At 38.6% G+C, this 16,353-nt stretch overlaps 1 protein-coding gene across 2 annotated transcripts; it reads left to right on the top strand.

The window, feature by feature from the left end:
- Positions 1-5,107: 5,107 nt before the first annotated feature.
- On the top strand, positions 5,108-15,158 carry vps26bl (vacuolar protein sorting 26 homolog B, like). 2 transcript variants are annotated; one of them, XR_004616131.1, is made up of 7 exons: positions 5,132-5,536; positions 8,126-8,282; positions 8,985-9,149; positions 9,260-9,435; positions 9,548-9,690; positions 11,667-12,736; positions 12,772-15,158. XR_004616131.1 is itself a non-coding variant. In XM_034607419.1 (6 exons), the coding sequence occupies exons 1-6, from the start codon at positions 5,314-5,316 to the stop codon at positions 11,802-11,804; spliced, it is 1,002 nt and encodes a 333-aa protein (XP_034463310.1). In that variant the 5' UTR covers positions 5,108-5,313; the 3' UTR covers positions 11,805-15,158. The 2 variants fall into 2 exon arrangements, 1 of the variants encoding a protein (XP_034463310.1); XM_034607419.1 differs by having other exon boundaries at positions 5,108-5,536; positions 11,667-15,158.
- Positions 15,159-16,353: the final 1,195 nt, after the last annotated feature.

Genomic DNA, 16,353 nt, shown 5'->3' with positions numbered 1-16,353 from the left:
ATTATTACAAGTTAGGATCGTGTGACTAAGACGGGGAACAAGTCTGATCGATACCATTCAGGTTGACTGATTATCCTGGATGTTCAAGTCTTAACTTAAATTTTGTGAATTTAATTAATCCAATTCTGGCTTCTTCTTTTTTTCTAAAGTCATCTCACAGCCACCATATTGACAGTTTAATATCAGTATCCAGGGGCAGTTAGATTTCACAATCAAGTCTTTTTTGCTATTATTAAAATTATTAAAAATATTAGAGTAAATCATTACATTTACACTTTGGATTCATAAACTTAAGTTAAAGTTTATTTTTAAAGGTTCATACAATTTGTGTCCAGTCTGAAAAAAAACGCAAAATAATCAAGTTGTATTAATTTACTGGGTCTAAAATTTCCGGTTTGGAAAAAATCTCCAGTTCTTCAAAACTGTAGTAGTGAAATTCAGACATCAAATTACAAAATGAAAAAATCATAGCTATTCCTCTTGCTTCAGATTATTACAGGTTAACATCATGTGACTGACAGACAGGACATACGGTTGGTTAGCACCTTTCAGGCTTCACTCATTTTTCTCAGCTGCCTGGATATTCAGGTTTGATCTTAAAATTTAACCACATCCTATTTGAGCTTTTTTTTGTTTACAAACGTCCAGTGTGTAAGATGTAGGTGAAAGGGATCTATTGGCAGAAATTAAATATAAAATAATCCTAGTGATGTTTTCACTAGTGTGTTTCATCTTAATTGTAGGAATTGTTGTTTTATTTACCCTAGAGGGGGTGCTCATAAGATTTAACATAAAACTGCTCTTTGCTTCAATGGAGGCAGCCGCAGCTATCAGACAATCTAGCAACACATTAATCTTTACAAGATAATCAAAAGTTATCACATCACACTTGTGTAATCTCATCACTGGACCACGGCGAGCAGTGATGTCATAAATCCTGCTTGGACACGTGTTGAACTGAGATTCAAGGCGAGCACAGAGAAGCGGCTCCCTCTTAGATTGAATGTGAAACCATCAGATCACATATCAGGGTCTGTGAAACCTGACTGATTAGGTTTGCTTTACTCTACATTGATTTTAAACGGCAGTTACTACAGTTACTTAACTCATTAACCCCCAACATGTGGAGCTCTGCTGGTTATTATCACATAACAGCAGGTGACTGAGGCTGACTGGGCCTCTGCTATTACACTCAGGAAACTGGAACAGTCGACATATGGAGATCAGACAGGAAACATTTGTATTAATCAGAAATGATTTCTTAAATTAGAAAACCAGTGTTTGATTAGTGCTGTTTTATTTGTGTGTGTAACTTCATGAATTATTTATCTTGTTTAAGTTCTGTTAATTTTTCTTTCCCTTAAGCACTTTGTAACTTTGTTAGAATGTGCTACATAAATTAAGTTTAAAATTATCATTATTATTATTATTATTATTATTATTATTATTATAGGTTTTATCAGTTGTGACACTTACAACCAAAATGATTCATTAAGAAGAGTTTTTTTTGCTGCCAGTGCAGTGGTCCTCCTCAGGATGAAGACCCCTGCTCATCCCTTGTGTCTTGTGTGAAACACCAGTCAGATCCCATCAACTGAGTTAGATCGTTCATTGTGACTAAGGCTGATCTCTTCTTTGATCCAGTGCAGTGGCCTCATGATGGAATCAGCTGATCTATCAGTGTGATCCAGATATCAATAGACACACACTCCAGATTTGAGCTTCATTGGTCAAACACAGAGCTGAGGGTTAGACAGAGAAGTGAGGGCAGACCACGGTGATGGGAGAAAATCTTACATGACAGAGGGATGTAGCCTGTTTAGAAAATATCACAGTGTGATGTGATGAAGTGACACGTTGACAAGATATTTGTGTGTATCGGGGCAGGGCTGCAGCTGCCCCTGCTGCTCACAACCCCACAGAAAATAATTGGTTTCAGCCATATCAGGACAGCTAGAGGGGCTCTGCTTGTTAAAAGTCATCCGTCCACACACACGAGAGAAAGAGTTGTAAAGTTTCACCCATGTGACGCTCAGATGTCCCAGCATGCTGTTTGTGGGACCATCTTTCTGTTGCTGTTGTTGTTCTGTATGAAAAGTGAGTCAGTGTTATGAAGGAACGTAGTTGCATATTGGTTCATGCGAGATAAAAGCCTGAGGGGAGTCATTTAACTGCTGTCAAGTTTGATCATAAAGCTTCTCACAAAGGGAGGATCTGCTTTCATAAGTCACAAGAACTAATTACACAGTTATGAGAATCTATTCCCAGAGGAACCTCGTAATGAGCTGAACACACACACACACACACACACACACACACACACACACACACACACACACACACACACACACACACACACACACACAATTTGTGGTAATTGAGTCACATATAGATGTGTGAAAGTGAATGTAGTTGACTTGAACTGACAAATCAGTTTACTGTCATATTTTGCTAATATTAGCTCTTTATTATCCCCCCCCCCCTCTGTCTATAAGGTTGTTAGTTGGTTTGTTTGTTAGCTAGATTCCACAAAAACAACAGATTACCTCGAAACTTAATGACATGATGTGCTATGGGTCTGGAAAGAACTCATTACATTTTGGTGTGGATCCAGATCAGGGGTTGGATCCAGGATTTTTGTTTTCACTTTCTCTTACTTTGTGAGATCGGGGTTTTTAACCCATCCATAGTTTACACAGGGAATAATTCATGGATCTTGATGAAAAATAATCAGGCAAATTAAGAGAATTGATATCTGTGATGTGTGGAAAATTCAGTGCTGTTTCATATAATTTAAGGGGACTGTTTTTTTACTGAATGCCTTTCTAGTTTCATATAAAATAGCAATTGTGAAGTTTTCCATCCAATCAAGAATTCGAATCTGGGGTGAGAAGATAAAGAAAGATGCTTAATGATGTAGATGAGGATTTATTTTGACATAGAATTGTAAAATACTGAATAATGACTGAAAACGTCAAGAGCTTAAATAGAAAAAAAGCTTGAGAAGTGACAGGTCTGTTTCCTGTTGTGATTCAGCTCTGCCCTCTAGTGGAGAAGCCCTCTCATTACACAACAGTGTCTTTGTGACTGAGAGTGAAAGCTTGAGATGAATTAAATCCAAAGAGAGGAAAATAATAAACTGACAATAAATGTTACAGAGATAATTATTATTGAGACAATCTTAGACAAAACAAAGTGAGTTAAACTGAGTGGTTATGATGTATGAAACACTGACCTCTGCTGGTTCACACTAGTACAACAGGCTGTCAGGTGGTTTTCAGTCAGTATGTTGACATGAAAACCAAAAGGCCAAGAGAGAAAGATCTTGGAAATGTGATAATGTTCATAGATGTTTTTACTTTTTTGTATATTATTCACTGACTTAATTGTTTTAATTGACTATTTATGGACTTTAATGGTTTAATTATGATGAGTATGGTTTATTCCCGACATTCTGGTAAAGATAGCATTTATAACACTAACAAATATGTTGAGAAAACTCCACATTTAAACAAGTGTCTCTAAAATGTTGTATTCATCTTAATTTCACTCTAAATATTCCCTTTAAGTTTCTCAAACTTTAAATGTTCAACTTTGTAAGGTGTTTGAAACTTCAAGTTAAAAGGTTTGGGTTTCATACTTTAGGTTTACTTTAAACAACTGAATTTGTTCAGTTCATTGAAGAATCAGTCGGGCATCTCATCAACCCATCAAAGACAATAGAGGTCATGATTTTAAATTCACAAAGTGAGAACAAACTGAGTTAAAAATAAATACATAATGAGAATGAATGACCATGAGATTTTACACTGTAGAGCAGTCTGATATAAAGTTAACATGTAGTGAAAGGCCATGTTTTTCATTCCACAAGCAAAAAACAAGTGAGCAGAATTTACCTTGAAATGAAATTGAGCTGAATAGTTTGACTTTGTTTTGATTAAAGTTATAACAATATATGAAGTTACTTAGATATGAAGTTATCTAAGTAGTAAGACATTTTTAAATATGTAACATCAAAGTGCACAATTTATAATTTATCATGAGCTTGTTGTGGATGATATTGTTGGAAGTCCACTGATTTGTCTCTGTCTCATTAAAGGTTTGCATGTAGCCTATAGCTGATGGTAATGTCTATTTCAAAGTACTGTAGCACCAATCAAAGCTCCAAACATGATGTTAGTATGTTACCAATGTGTCCTTTCCTGTTTCAGAGAAGCAGATGCCGATCATTATTATAATGGGAATTAATCATCTGAGCACTGATGATGTCATTTTGTTTGAATATGAACAGGCAGGGTCATTTGGATGACATCAACAAAGAAGATATATTACAATTGATCTCAAAGCTCCTAACCAACACATTTTAAAATACATTAATTAATTTGACCACGAAAAATTATTGTGTGTAACAGTCTTGTATAATATATACATAACAATTTATACAGAAAATGTATCGGTTACATATATATCATATCAGTGATTATGTTTGCTGGTTTGCACCAATATGAAAACTGTTATTGTTATTTTGTAGAATAAACAATGCAGAAAAGATGCATGTATGTTTACAGTTTGTAAAAAATATTTATTAATTTTCTACATCAACTTGTATAGTCTACATACTTGGTTGTATTTGCATTTTCTTTTTTTATTGTTATTTATAATTTAGTTTATGGTTAAAACATTTTTTTTAAATAAATAATGATGGATATTGCAGTATGTGAGTAAAATAAGTATGAGTATTTTTTACTCTCTAATATAACTATTCCAAAATTCCATATCGATCCTACACAAACACACACGTATATGCACATATATCATATAAACACATTTTCACATACATTCTCATTCTTCACATCCCTGGATTGTCACTCACGTGTGTATATGAGAATAAAGTATAAATATATGTGAGAGGAAAATGAACTATTCTTAAGAGTAACGATATAAATACATGTATGAAGTGTAGCAGCCCCCAGTTGAAGTGCCGATCTGTCCTAAGAGGAGATCAGAGGAGTGATTCAAACCCTCTGAGTCGTGTTGGTTCAGCTCAGACAGAAAGTTCACACGAGACGTTAATGAAGAAAAAGAAAAAAGAAAAACTCGTCTGATAGGAACAGGTCTTCACATGACTGCGGGCGCATGCGCAGTCCGGGGGTTGTAAGTGGAACTCGTGAATAATCTGGTGTTTTTTCTTTCTGCTCATCTGAGCCACAGAGTCTCACTGTTGCCCCCGCAGCTCCACGGACAGCGCCACGGACAGGCTGAGCCACAGACAGACCCACAGACACACGGACTGAGCTCCACTGGGCCGCGGACATGAGCTTCTTCGGCTTCGGTCAGAGTGCGGACATCGACATAGTTCTGAATGACGCCGAGACGAGAAAGAAAGCGGAGCACAAGAGCGAGGACGGCAGGAAGGACAAGTATTTCCTCTTCTTCGACGGAGAGACGGTGTCGGGCAAAGTCAACGTGACGCTCAAGTACCCCGGAAAGAGGCTGGAGCACAACGGCATCAAGATCGAGTTCGTGGGGCAGATAGGTGAGCGGCGGCGGCCCTGAGCTGCTACAAGTAGCCGAGGAGTGACAGGGGGTTCCGGGCAGCTAGCTACAGGCTCGCTGTGTGTACTTTACTTCATTAGTGTTAATGTGTCACTTCACACGGGACAACAACACACCCTGTCTGAACCAGTGTCCGTTTGAACCGGGGTCTCGTGACACGCGTAGGTGCGAGCTAACGTCAGCTGACGCCGCAGCCATTGGCCAGCTGCCCCGTTGACCTTTGACCCCAGTGGTTTAACGTGTCGATGCGTTGTGTCACATGACAGCTGCCACTTCTCTCTCTAACAAACACAACAACACAGATGTTCCACTGTTAGCTACAGGTGGACCGGGCAAGTAGAGTCTGTGCTAGTGCTAACAAACAGAATCTGAAGAATACAAGTCAAAGTAGTTGCAGGGCTCTCACAAGAAACCAGCCTGTGAGGAGCTGAAGTTTCTAATACAATTATTAAACCCACTACATTTATCTGGTAGCGACAGTAACCAGTCATTTTCTTTGTAAAACACATTAGGATCTTATTCTGTAAAGCTAATGTACTCAATAAATATCAGAACTATAATGTCACTCGGAGAGCACATAACGCCGCCAAGGCCCAACTGTCCCCTTATGAAACCATGTTTAAATTCAATAGATCCAGAGTTTTCTTCGGATCTGCACTAAATAATATCAGAACATCACAGATCATCAAAATCCTTGAATTATTCTCTGAGAAATCAAGGATGACGGCATATCTTATAATTTTAAAGGAAGTGAAAAAAAAATTCTCCTGCATCCACCCCCTGATCCAGATCTGCACCAAAATCTAATGGATTCTTCCCTGACCCATACCACATCCTCCCTTTTTAAGTTTTGTGGTAATCTCTACAGTGTTTTTTTTTAATGCAATCTCGCAAATAAACGAACCAACAAACAAAGGGACAGAGTTGAAAACAGCAACTTCTATATGGAAGTAAATTCCTCTTTTGCAAAGACAAAAACATTGGACAGAGGTAGCAGCACTTTGATGGTTATGCAGTGCAGCCTTTATTTCACAAGCTGACTTAAAGGATCAGTGTGTAGAATTTAGTGACCTCTAGTGGTGAAGCTGCATGTTGCAGCTGAATAGCCCTCACCTCACCTTCCCCTTCCAAACATGAAAGAGAACCTGTGGAAACCTTCAGTTTTAATAAAACACTCAAAAGGTGTTTAGTTTCTCCAGTTTGCACTACTGTAAAAAGCATGGAAGCCTCCGTAGAGGGGACCCACACAAGATGTAAATATAAAGTATTTCAATATAAAGGGCCCATTCTAGGGTAAAGAAAACAACAATTCATACAATTTAGATGAAACACACTAGTGAAAACATCACTAGAATTATATTATATTCAATTTCTGCCAATAGATCCCTTTCAACTAAATCTCAGACACTGGACCTTTAAGTTATATTATGGTCTTATAAAATATAAAACTCATTGTAGCAGAGTAAACTGAGCCACATCAAACAAAATAATAAAAATATCCTCCACCTAGAATAGCTGCTGTGTACATGTCAATGTGTTACTATCGATATGAGCAAACAAAAACAGTTCAGAAATTAAAATCATCACAGATATAATGACACCATGAAAGATAAAGGTTGTTAAACAAATATCAGTGAAGCAGAAGGTTGATTATAAAATGTATGAAGATCTTTTAGTTGAATGTGATGTAGCAGCTATTGTTTCACCTTTTACTTTCATCTGATTCCTCCTTAATTTATCTTACCTGTTTAAATGTTGTAAAAGTAGCCAGGAGAACATCCGTGTAAAATCCCATCAACAATATTTAGATGAACGTGCCGTGTTTGGGCGTATAGAGTGAAAATTGAAGAAGTGACACTGGCCAACTTGCCTCAAAGCATGAGTGCAGAATGTCCATTCTATTTAAAAGCTGCAGAGTCAAAATAAGTGGATCAGCTGGAGAAGAACTATGTATGGACCTCAGAGACTGATGTTTTATATCCTTATAGAATAAGAGAACTTCTTATGAACTACATGTCATCTGTCACATGTCAGAAATCTGCAACTAAGTTTTAGTTAAAGTGTACTGTAAAGTCATCTTCCTGCTTGATTAAGAATAGATTCAGTGAAGTGACAGTTCCTTTGCATAATTTTAATGGTGCACTAGTTTAAGTTCTTTCATTCTTTATGAAAATGCAGTCTTAATAGTTTAGCTCTTATTCTGTCCTTGCCAGACACTTTGCCCACGAATGTATCCTGAATGTTGCAGCTCTTCCTGTTCCCCTTTTTCTTCTCACCAGCATCTCTCTCCAAATGAGAGCAAGTACAGCATATAATAGTATAATAGTATGTAGTAGTGAAGTACTGCAGTGGATGTAGGCCTGGTCACTGAATAACAGTCCATTATCTCAATGATGTTTCAGAATAAAGCAGCTGGAGGCATTGGACATCAACAGTAGTCAAGATTAAGCTATTACCGTCATCAGATTTAATCAGCTGTCAGCTTTTAAGGAAAATTCTGCACAAACGTCTGTAAAATCTGTAAAACTGCTGCACTGCAGCTGTGTGATGATATTACTGTCTTTTCCAGAGCTGTACTATGACAGAGGAAACCACCACGAGTTTGTGTCTCTTGTGAAAGACTTGGCTCGGCCAGGGGAGCTCACGCAGTCGCAGACATTTGACTTCGAGTTCACACATGTGGAGAAACCCTACGAGTCTTACACCGGTCAAAACGTCAAACTACGGTGAGCTCTGCTCTGTGCACAGTGTGCATGAATTATTTACAATGTAGAGTTAGTAGGATCTTTTCAGTTGAAGTTGGAATGTGGAAAAATCATGGATGTTGTAAATAAACAGTGATATATTTGTGTTTAGAGCATTAAAACGACACCTTGACATATCTGTCCAAAATTTGCATGATAATGAAGAGCAAGGATCCGGTGTGAAAGGAACATAGATTATTTAAGGTACATTAATAATACTAATGTCTATAATTGGCCAAGAAGTGGTGTTATGTGCTTGTGAGAGATGGACACACAGTTTGCAAGTTTATATTAAAAGCTTCTATTTAGAGCTAATTATATGAATTGGTTTATTATTGATGACGTCAGCAACTCATCAACTTGTGTGCCACAACTGCATATTTTCCAAGTTGTTGTTCTGACTTGAGATGGCCTTCACGTGAATTTTTCCAGTTGGGAACACATTTTTGCAATTTTTCCAACACCACATGAATGCTCAATTAGACCTTTTTTGCCTTCTTGCTCAGAGTTAGATGAGGAATAATACCTATATCTCAAATTCTCATACTTTTAATGTTCAGCAATCTCATTTTTATAGTGTGTATTGAGGAGTACGACCTCACACGTCGCTCCCTGACTTCTGTGTTACAGTATTGCTTCACTGACATATAATGACTCATGAGCTAACTTTGCTTTTACTTCCAGCTACTTCCTGAGGGCGACAGTCAGCCGCAGACTTAATGACATCAGCAAAGAGCTGGACATTGTGGTTCACACACTCAGCAGCTACCCTGAGCTCAACTCCTCCATCAAGATGGAAGTGGGCATCGAGGACTGTCTCCACATAGAGTTTGAATACAATAAATCAAAGTATGATTTCATTATACAATAAACCGCCCCAACTAACTTTATTTTTCTAAGTTAACTCTTAGAGAGTGAGACAAGAGTTTGGTTTGACAGATTGTGCCGTTTGTTTGCAGGTATCACCTAAAAGATGTGATCGTAGGCAAGATTTACTTTCTACTGGTGAGGATTAAGATCAGACACATGGAGATTGATATCATCAAGCGGGAGACAACTGGCACAGGACCCAATGTCTACCACGAGAACGACACCATAGCAAAGTATGAAATCATGGATGGTGCCCCAGTCAGAGGTAAGGACTGTACTGTCCGTGGTGGGTAATGAGCTGCTACTGTGGGTTCCTGTTGTGATGTTGTTTCCTGTTAGTTGATCATTAATCCTGCTCCTGACCTCCTGTGCTGCAGGAGAGTCCATCCCCATCAGACTGTTTCTAGCGGGCTATGAGATGACGCCCACCATGAGGGACATTAACAAGAAGTTCTCCGTGCGGTACTACCTCAACCTGGTGCTCATTGATGAGGAGGAGAGACGCTATTTCAAACAGCAGGTACACACACACACACACACACCGCGCTGCATCAGTTCGTTTAGTCGATTTATAGATCAACAGAAAATACATTGGCGGCCATTTTGCTAACCAATTTATCACTAGTGCCAAAGCTTTTCCTGTATGATTTCTGCTTCATATAATTGTAATTAAATGGAGACGTTTTTGTGAAAAATATGTAATTAATCTGCCACTTAAAAATGAAGCCACCACCAGCGTCTGAACCCCTGTTCAGACCTGGTGTTGACATCTGTCCTGAGGGATCTGATCACAAGTGGACAGCCTTAAGTACGTGTGTTCACACCTGGCATTTAAATGCATCCTGAATGTGTCTCTTGTGACCACTTGTGATGAGATCTCAACAAATAATGTGATATTTACTGATGTGTCGCATGATGCTTTGTATGTGTGTATATAGTGTGTGTATCGAATGTGAGAGCGAGCGAGCACAATCAGGAATGTCACTGAATGAATGCATGCATGCAGCTATTAAGAAAGATTTAACCTCATTATGTGGTTGTCAGTGTTGATATTGTGGTTACAATCAAGTCAACATATTAACACTGAGAAGCTTAAAAATATGTTTAAACTGTAGCTGGTCAGAGTTACACTAATTAAGATGTTCTCCTGTTTTGAGTGGGCTGCTAAGTTAGCCTGCTGCTGGTTCAAGCTTCATATTTGATATATACGGACAACAGGATGGTATTGGTGGCTGTGGCTCGGGAGTAGAGCGGGTCCTCCACTCATCAGACGTTTGGCGGTTCAATCCCCGTCTCCCCCATTCCTCGTGCCGAAGTGACCTTGGGCAAGATACCGAACCCCCTACTTGCCCCTAATGTATGATAGAGAAAGTGCTGCACATAGATGCACTGTGTAAATGTGTGTGTGTGAATGGGTGATGGAAAAACTGTTGTGTAAAGCACTTTGAGTCGTCATTAAGATAATGAAATCTTGATATAAATACAGACATGTTATTGATCCCCTGCTTTAACTCTTGGCAAGAAAGTAAAGAAGTGTTTTCCCCAATATGTTTAACTTGGGCTCTGAATTGCTGACAATTATTTTGACCTTCTGTAGACTAATCAATCTAATTTAATCAGCAGAATAATAGATCATTAAAATAATCATTGGTTGCTGGGTTATTAAGTAGGTTGCTGGCAGCTCTCTGACAGGATATAAGGTACCTCATTCCTTAAAAGTGACCTAAATCTGTTACATTTCTTAAACAATTTATTTATAGTGGGAGTCAGAGGATTTTGTATAGCATTTCCACTGGAGGAACTTTCCCCAGGGTTTAGGAACATTTGCAGGGGCATGCGTTTCCACTTCAGCGACGAGGATCCATATTAAGTCCTGGGGAGAAAAAACCTCCCCTCTCAGGGGGTGGTATTGCTAAACATGTCTGGTTGGTGCACTTCTCCTGCTACTTTCAGCCTGTCGATCTCTGCAATAGACCGTGAAATCTGTTTGCTTGTTTTTCCTCTTTATTGGTGAAATAGTGTGAAAAGGGAAAATAAAATAAAAGAAGCAAACAGATAAACAAAGAGAAAGGTGACATAGAAGATAGACATAGCGGGCATACATACAGATAACAATAACATAAAGCAGTTACAGTGTTGAATACTGTGATATTTAAAAAGTCTGGATTACATGAAAAATCTGTTTTCTTCATGTACGTCAAGCATTTTGTGCGTACTGAATTTGCTGTGTTATTGGTACTTGTCTTTTTTCTGATTAACAGCAGCACATTGTTTTCCCAATAATTACTGAGTGTGTGGCAGCCCGCTATTTTCATTTGTCCTGCCACAGTTTCATCATGATCTGAACACTTCTCATAATAACATTAAAGATCTCTAAGTCAAAAACCCTGGCATAGTAATATTCAACAGGTCGAGTTTAATTTAGACTGTATCTATTATTCAGAAATCAGATATTTGCTATTTGTATGTCATTGGTGTTGTGTTGTAACGTTGCAGGAGATCACTCTGTGGAGGAAAGGTGACATCGTGAGGAAGAGTATGTCTCACCAAGCGGCCATCGCCTCGCAGCGCTTCGAGGGCTCCTCCAATCCAGAGAAGTCTCAGGCCCAGAGCTACGAAGAGGACGACAGCTAAAGCCCAGCATGCACTTCACCCGCCGCCTAGTGAGTGTCTGAGTGAACACAGTGCAGAAGCCGTCAGCGGAGTCTGATTGTGAATATCATGTTTGCATCGAGATAGAATGCACTGCTGTGTTTTTCAGAACGTGTGTGTGTGTGTGAGAGAGCGAGAGGTTTTGAAAATATGACTGTGTGTTTGTCAAGGGAACAAACAGTGAAATCCGGCTAAAGCTGTAGTTGCAAATAATTTTAAGTGTTTGTTTTAACCATCTTGGAGTACCAGCTGGGTGGAGTTTACCACATAAAGACTTCTGTCATTAAACACTAGACAGTTTAAATTAACTTAAAGTGCTTACTTAATTCTTTGGGTGTTTGTTATACAGTTATTGATCGGGACAAACTTCACCTATTAGATACACAAATATAATTTGCAGATACTGTTTGATACCTTTAATTCTCATGTGTACGAATGTCGAGAATGTGGCAGAGAGCCACCTCGGGTGTTTTTCTAACGCAAGCTTTCCTTCACACTGCTTACTTGGCTGGACGATTGCGCTGTGCAGAACCTGTAGTCAAACTGTAGATTTATAAAAAAGAAATTGGTAAAACGTTGATCTCATAATACTCACTAGAATGTGAAACTAATTCATTTAAGATTGTTTTCCTGCCGTGTGCTTTGCTGAGTAACAGCTTCTCTCATTTGGTTTTAATTAAAAAGTTCATCAAATTTGCTTCCTCATAAGAAAAAAAACTAATACCTTTTTTCGTATTTGTATAGGAAAATGCTTCAATTATTTTCATACATTCCAAGACTCATCGGAAACAGGCATGTGTCCACAGAGTATTTATTTTTTATTAAAAGCCCATTTTAATAAATGATGCATCAGTTAGTAGTGGGTCAGTTTCAGGTGGAGCCATTGCTGCTTCTAAAAGATGTGGCACTTGTGAGTGATGCTGGATCTTTTCATCCATCATGGTTTCAGTTCCTGATCGCTTTTCTGATTTGCACTATAATCTCATTATGTTTTTGTTTTTTTTCTTTGCTCTCCGTGCTGCTTATGAACTGACTGGACTTGTGACAGGGTTCAGAATAACAGTAAAAGACAGACTTCACTTTCCCAGAGCTTCACCTCAAATCTGATGTAGACAGTATTAGAGCTGTGCACAGGGACAAAGCCGACACAGATGTTGGTGAGTCCTGACAGCCTGTAGGTGAGTTAGCTTTGTGCCTAAGGGTTTATTGCCAAAACGTTTCAGTGCAATACCAGAGATTGACAAGCTGCAAAGTTAAAGATGAGTTTATTGTAATGATGGTTTCCAATCATTTTATTTTGGAAAAGTGAATGTATGGGTAAGGCTGCTCAGTCATATTGAGAATTAAACTACATTTCAGAAACGGAAGAATCCCAAACTATTTTTGAAACAGTAATAATTCTGTTTTTTTCCTGCGATTGTCAGGCAGAGAAGATAATGGACTTCCTGCGCCATTACTTCCTTTTATTTTGTTTCCTTTTTAAAAATAGATTTTTCCATTCTGAAAAACAGCAAGAGCGCACGAGTGAATATAAAGTCTGAAGCACTGAAACAGAGCCGCAGCTCTCAGCTTGTTGTCCTTACATTGCCCTATAGCCTGCAGCCTTTTGCTCGACAACCTTCTGCTGTGCACCTTTGCAAAATCTATCACTGTGTATCATAATGTAAGATTTCAACATTTTTATGTTCCATACTTTTCTTTTTGCAAAAGGTCCGATTTTTATTGTGCTGTTGTGCTAAAACATGTCCACTGTCACCAGACTGCTGTTCAAAGATCTGCTAAAAAATGAGGAACACCAGCCTGAGGTGTTGATCTGAGCCAACAGGACGTTATTATTCAGATTCATGCAGCTTGACTGAGGAGGTTTTCTTTGACATGTTATTGATAGTGGTAGAAATCACTGTCATGTACGCCACTCTGCATTCTCTGGTCAAACTCTAAGAGACTGTATGAAAATGATTGGGCTGGGGAGGGGAGCTGAACCTTAACTTTGACCTTTTTTTAATTTCCTTCTCTGGGTTATCAGAGTTTTCTTTAAAATATTAATTAACCCTTTTAAATGGCAACACCTAATTTTTCAAAATAGCCCCAATTTCAATCTTAAAGTAGGAGTTGGTAAATTGTTTCTAAAACACGTCTTATCTTATTTGTTGAAATCCATAAATAAAACCGAGTCATGGGAAAGTCGGCTTCTAGCAGTTGTCAGGCAGACGAGAGGGCTGATAGGAAGGGGTGGGATGTATCGGTGGCATTTTTCAATGTGTAGCCTGCCCCTGCTAGCTTTTCCAGGATTACCAAGTCTAGCTTTAATCTGAAAATGGTGCAGTCATTCTTTACAAAGTATCAACAACACTGAGAATTTAAGGTGCTTCCAGCTGTTTTAATACCAGTGTCACTGAATCAGGGAACAGGAGGCAATTACCAGTGTTAGGCAACCCCACCTGTCCTACAACTGGAAGAACAGGTTGGGTTGTGCAGAACATGCATTACATTATACCTGAACTAAAAATTCCTTTACGTGACGAGTTCACCCTTTAGACAGAAAAAAGATTTATTAATATCCACATCCTTTAGGTAATGTATGTTGTGATTTGGCACTATACAAATACATTTGAATTGAATCTGCTGTTTCTCAAGAATGCCATATTGGTCCTACTAAACTACTGCTAAACTTCCAACTTGTAATTGGGAGCAAAGGCTAATATGCAAGAACAGAGAGTACTTACTAAATAACAGAAAATTTAAACTTGAATAGAGAGACATGACCGTCACTAACTACTAATTAGTCTTTTGAATCTATAAAATCTCTAAAAATGGGGGCCACAAATTTCAAAGACTCTTTACCTGCTCTATCAAAAATTCCAGACCAACCCCCCGTTCTGTGACCCCACCTTCCAGCCCTGCAACTTTCATATAGTCTCTAAATTGTGTAGAATGTATTCTCCATTATTTCCCTTCCTAATTCAGTGTACTTTATTTTGCTGCTTGCTTCCACTGATCCAACACTGAAATCTGTTAAAGAAAAGCAAGTTACTTTCAAGTAAACCAAGGCAGATCTTTTTTCTTTTCTTTTTTCAATGTGTCTTGTTATTTTATTTTCTGCAAGTACTGGTACAAACATGCCGTAGCTAAACTAACCCAGATTGTAATAGAGACTAAACTGAGGTTAAAATGGAAAAGAGTAATGAAATGTACAGTGTACTATAAATGCACAATATAAATTAAACCTCCTTTTTTATTTTCTTGTCATATTTTATCTTCCTGCCGATAATTGTTGATTTGAATCATTTTACATTCCTGTTTTACTTTGCATTAAAAGGGAGTATCCGAACAACACGTCTTCTCTGTGTACATAATTGAGCAAACTGAAGTTCCAGCATGCATGTCCTCTTCCTGGGTTAGTTGCTGCTTAGACCAGCTGATGAACACATGTTGTTTCAGTCCCTCCTTCAGGACGTTCACACCAACACAAACGGATGTATCCCGAGCTCACTTCTCTCTTACTTACATGGATGCTGTTGTATTTATGGGTTGTTGTTTTTTTTGCATTTTTTACCATGAATCTAAAGATGACAACTATGACTGCGTGTGTCGTCCTTCTGAAAGTGACGTAAAGTGTTTTAAAACATTGCTGAGAGTTCTGTTTTGCATCCTGCATCATGGTGGTCTCCAGTAAATGTCTCATAGATGACCAGAGCAAATCCCCTGTCTAACAGTCACTGTGTGTAGCACATGTCGTCACTAGGGGGCAGGTTTGGACACAATTTCTGTGTGAACCAGATTTCTTGACGGCAAATCCCAAACTAATTTGTATAATTTAGAGCCATTGTTAAATTACATGACTATAAGCATCACGGATCATGAGTTAAGAGCGGTTGTCTAGACATTAGCGCCAAATGATAACCTGCAGTTATTGCAGCTGTCACACTCCACATCTGTAATTTAGGTCTTAAAGAAAATCCCAGTGTAGATCAGCCCTGCAAAGATTCCGAGTGAAGGTTGTTTTTTTTGCCTAAGAAAAATAAAATAAAAACGTGTCACTCCTGAGACAAATCTCTTGTCTTTATGTGGAGTGCAGACAGATAAAACTGCTCCGAATGAATCATTCATCATGTTAAACGGGGAGTGAAGCTCCGGCAGCTAAATACATTAAGTAGGGATGATATTGTGGCGTGTTATGTGGTGACTGTGCTTTGTTAATATCCAGGGACAATGTCTGCCATGCAAAGGAAACACTTTAAACGGTCCTGAATAAATGCAGAGTGACGGTCCCAACGGGCTCAATAGGCGTCATCTGGAGTGGTGGTGCAAGTACAGATGGACCATAACAACATGTTCAGCCATGTTCATGGGACAGACACACCTAATACCAACCCTGGATTTCAACAGATTCGCTCTATTAGCTGAAGAAGAATCTTTCCCCCCAACTTTTCATCCTCACGTGGCTCAGTGCAGGAATTACACAACTCATCCGTTTGTCACATGTGTCCAAATCTGCTCTCTCAGCGTGAGGACAGCAGCTGTGGCATCT

Source organism: Hippoglossus hippoglossus, chromosome 14 (assembly GCF_009819705.1).
Source record: "Hippoglossus hippoglossus isolate fHipHip1 chromosome 14, fHipHip1.pri, whole genome shotgun sequence".
NCBI classification, from domain to species: Eukaryota; Metazoa; Chordata; class Actinopteri; order Pleuronectiformes; family Pleuronectidae; genus Hippoglossus; species Hippoglossus hippoglossus.
Note: the sequence above shows the minus strand (reverse complement) of the source record. Positions and strands in the feature narration are given on the sequence as shown.

What these genes read in the sequence shown, in the direction of transcription:
- vps26bl (XM_034607419.1), top strand. Translation starts at nt 5,314, where the DNA reads ATGAGCTTCTTCGGCTTCGGTCAGAGTGCGGACATCGACATAGTTCTG. An exon ending in TTTGAATACAATAAATCAAA is followed by an intron (nt 9,150 to 9,259) that starts GTATGATTTCAT and finishes GTTTGTTTGCAG; the next exon opens with GTATCACCTAAAAGATGTGA. An exon ending in GACGCTATTTCAAACAGCAG is followed by an intron (nt 9,691 to 11,666) that starts GTACACACACAC and finishes GTAACGTTGCAG; the next exon opens with GAGATCACTCTGTGGAGGAA.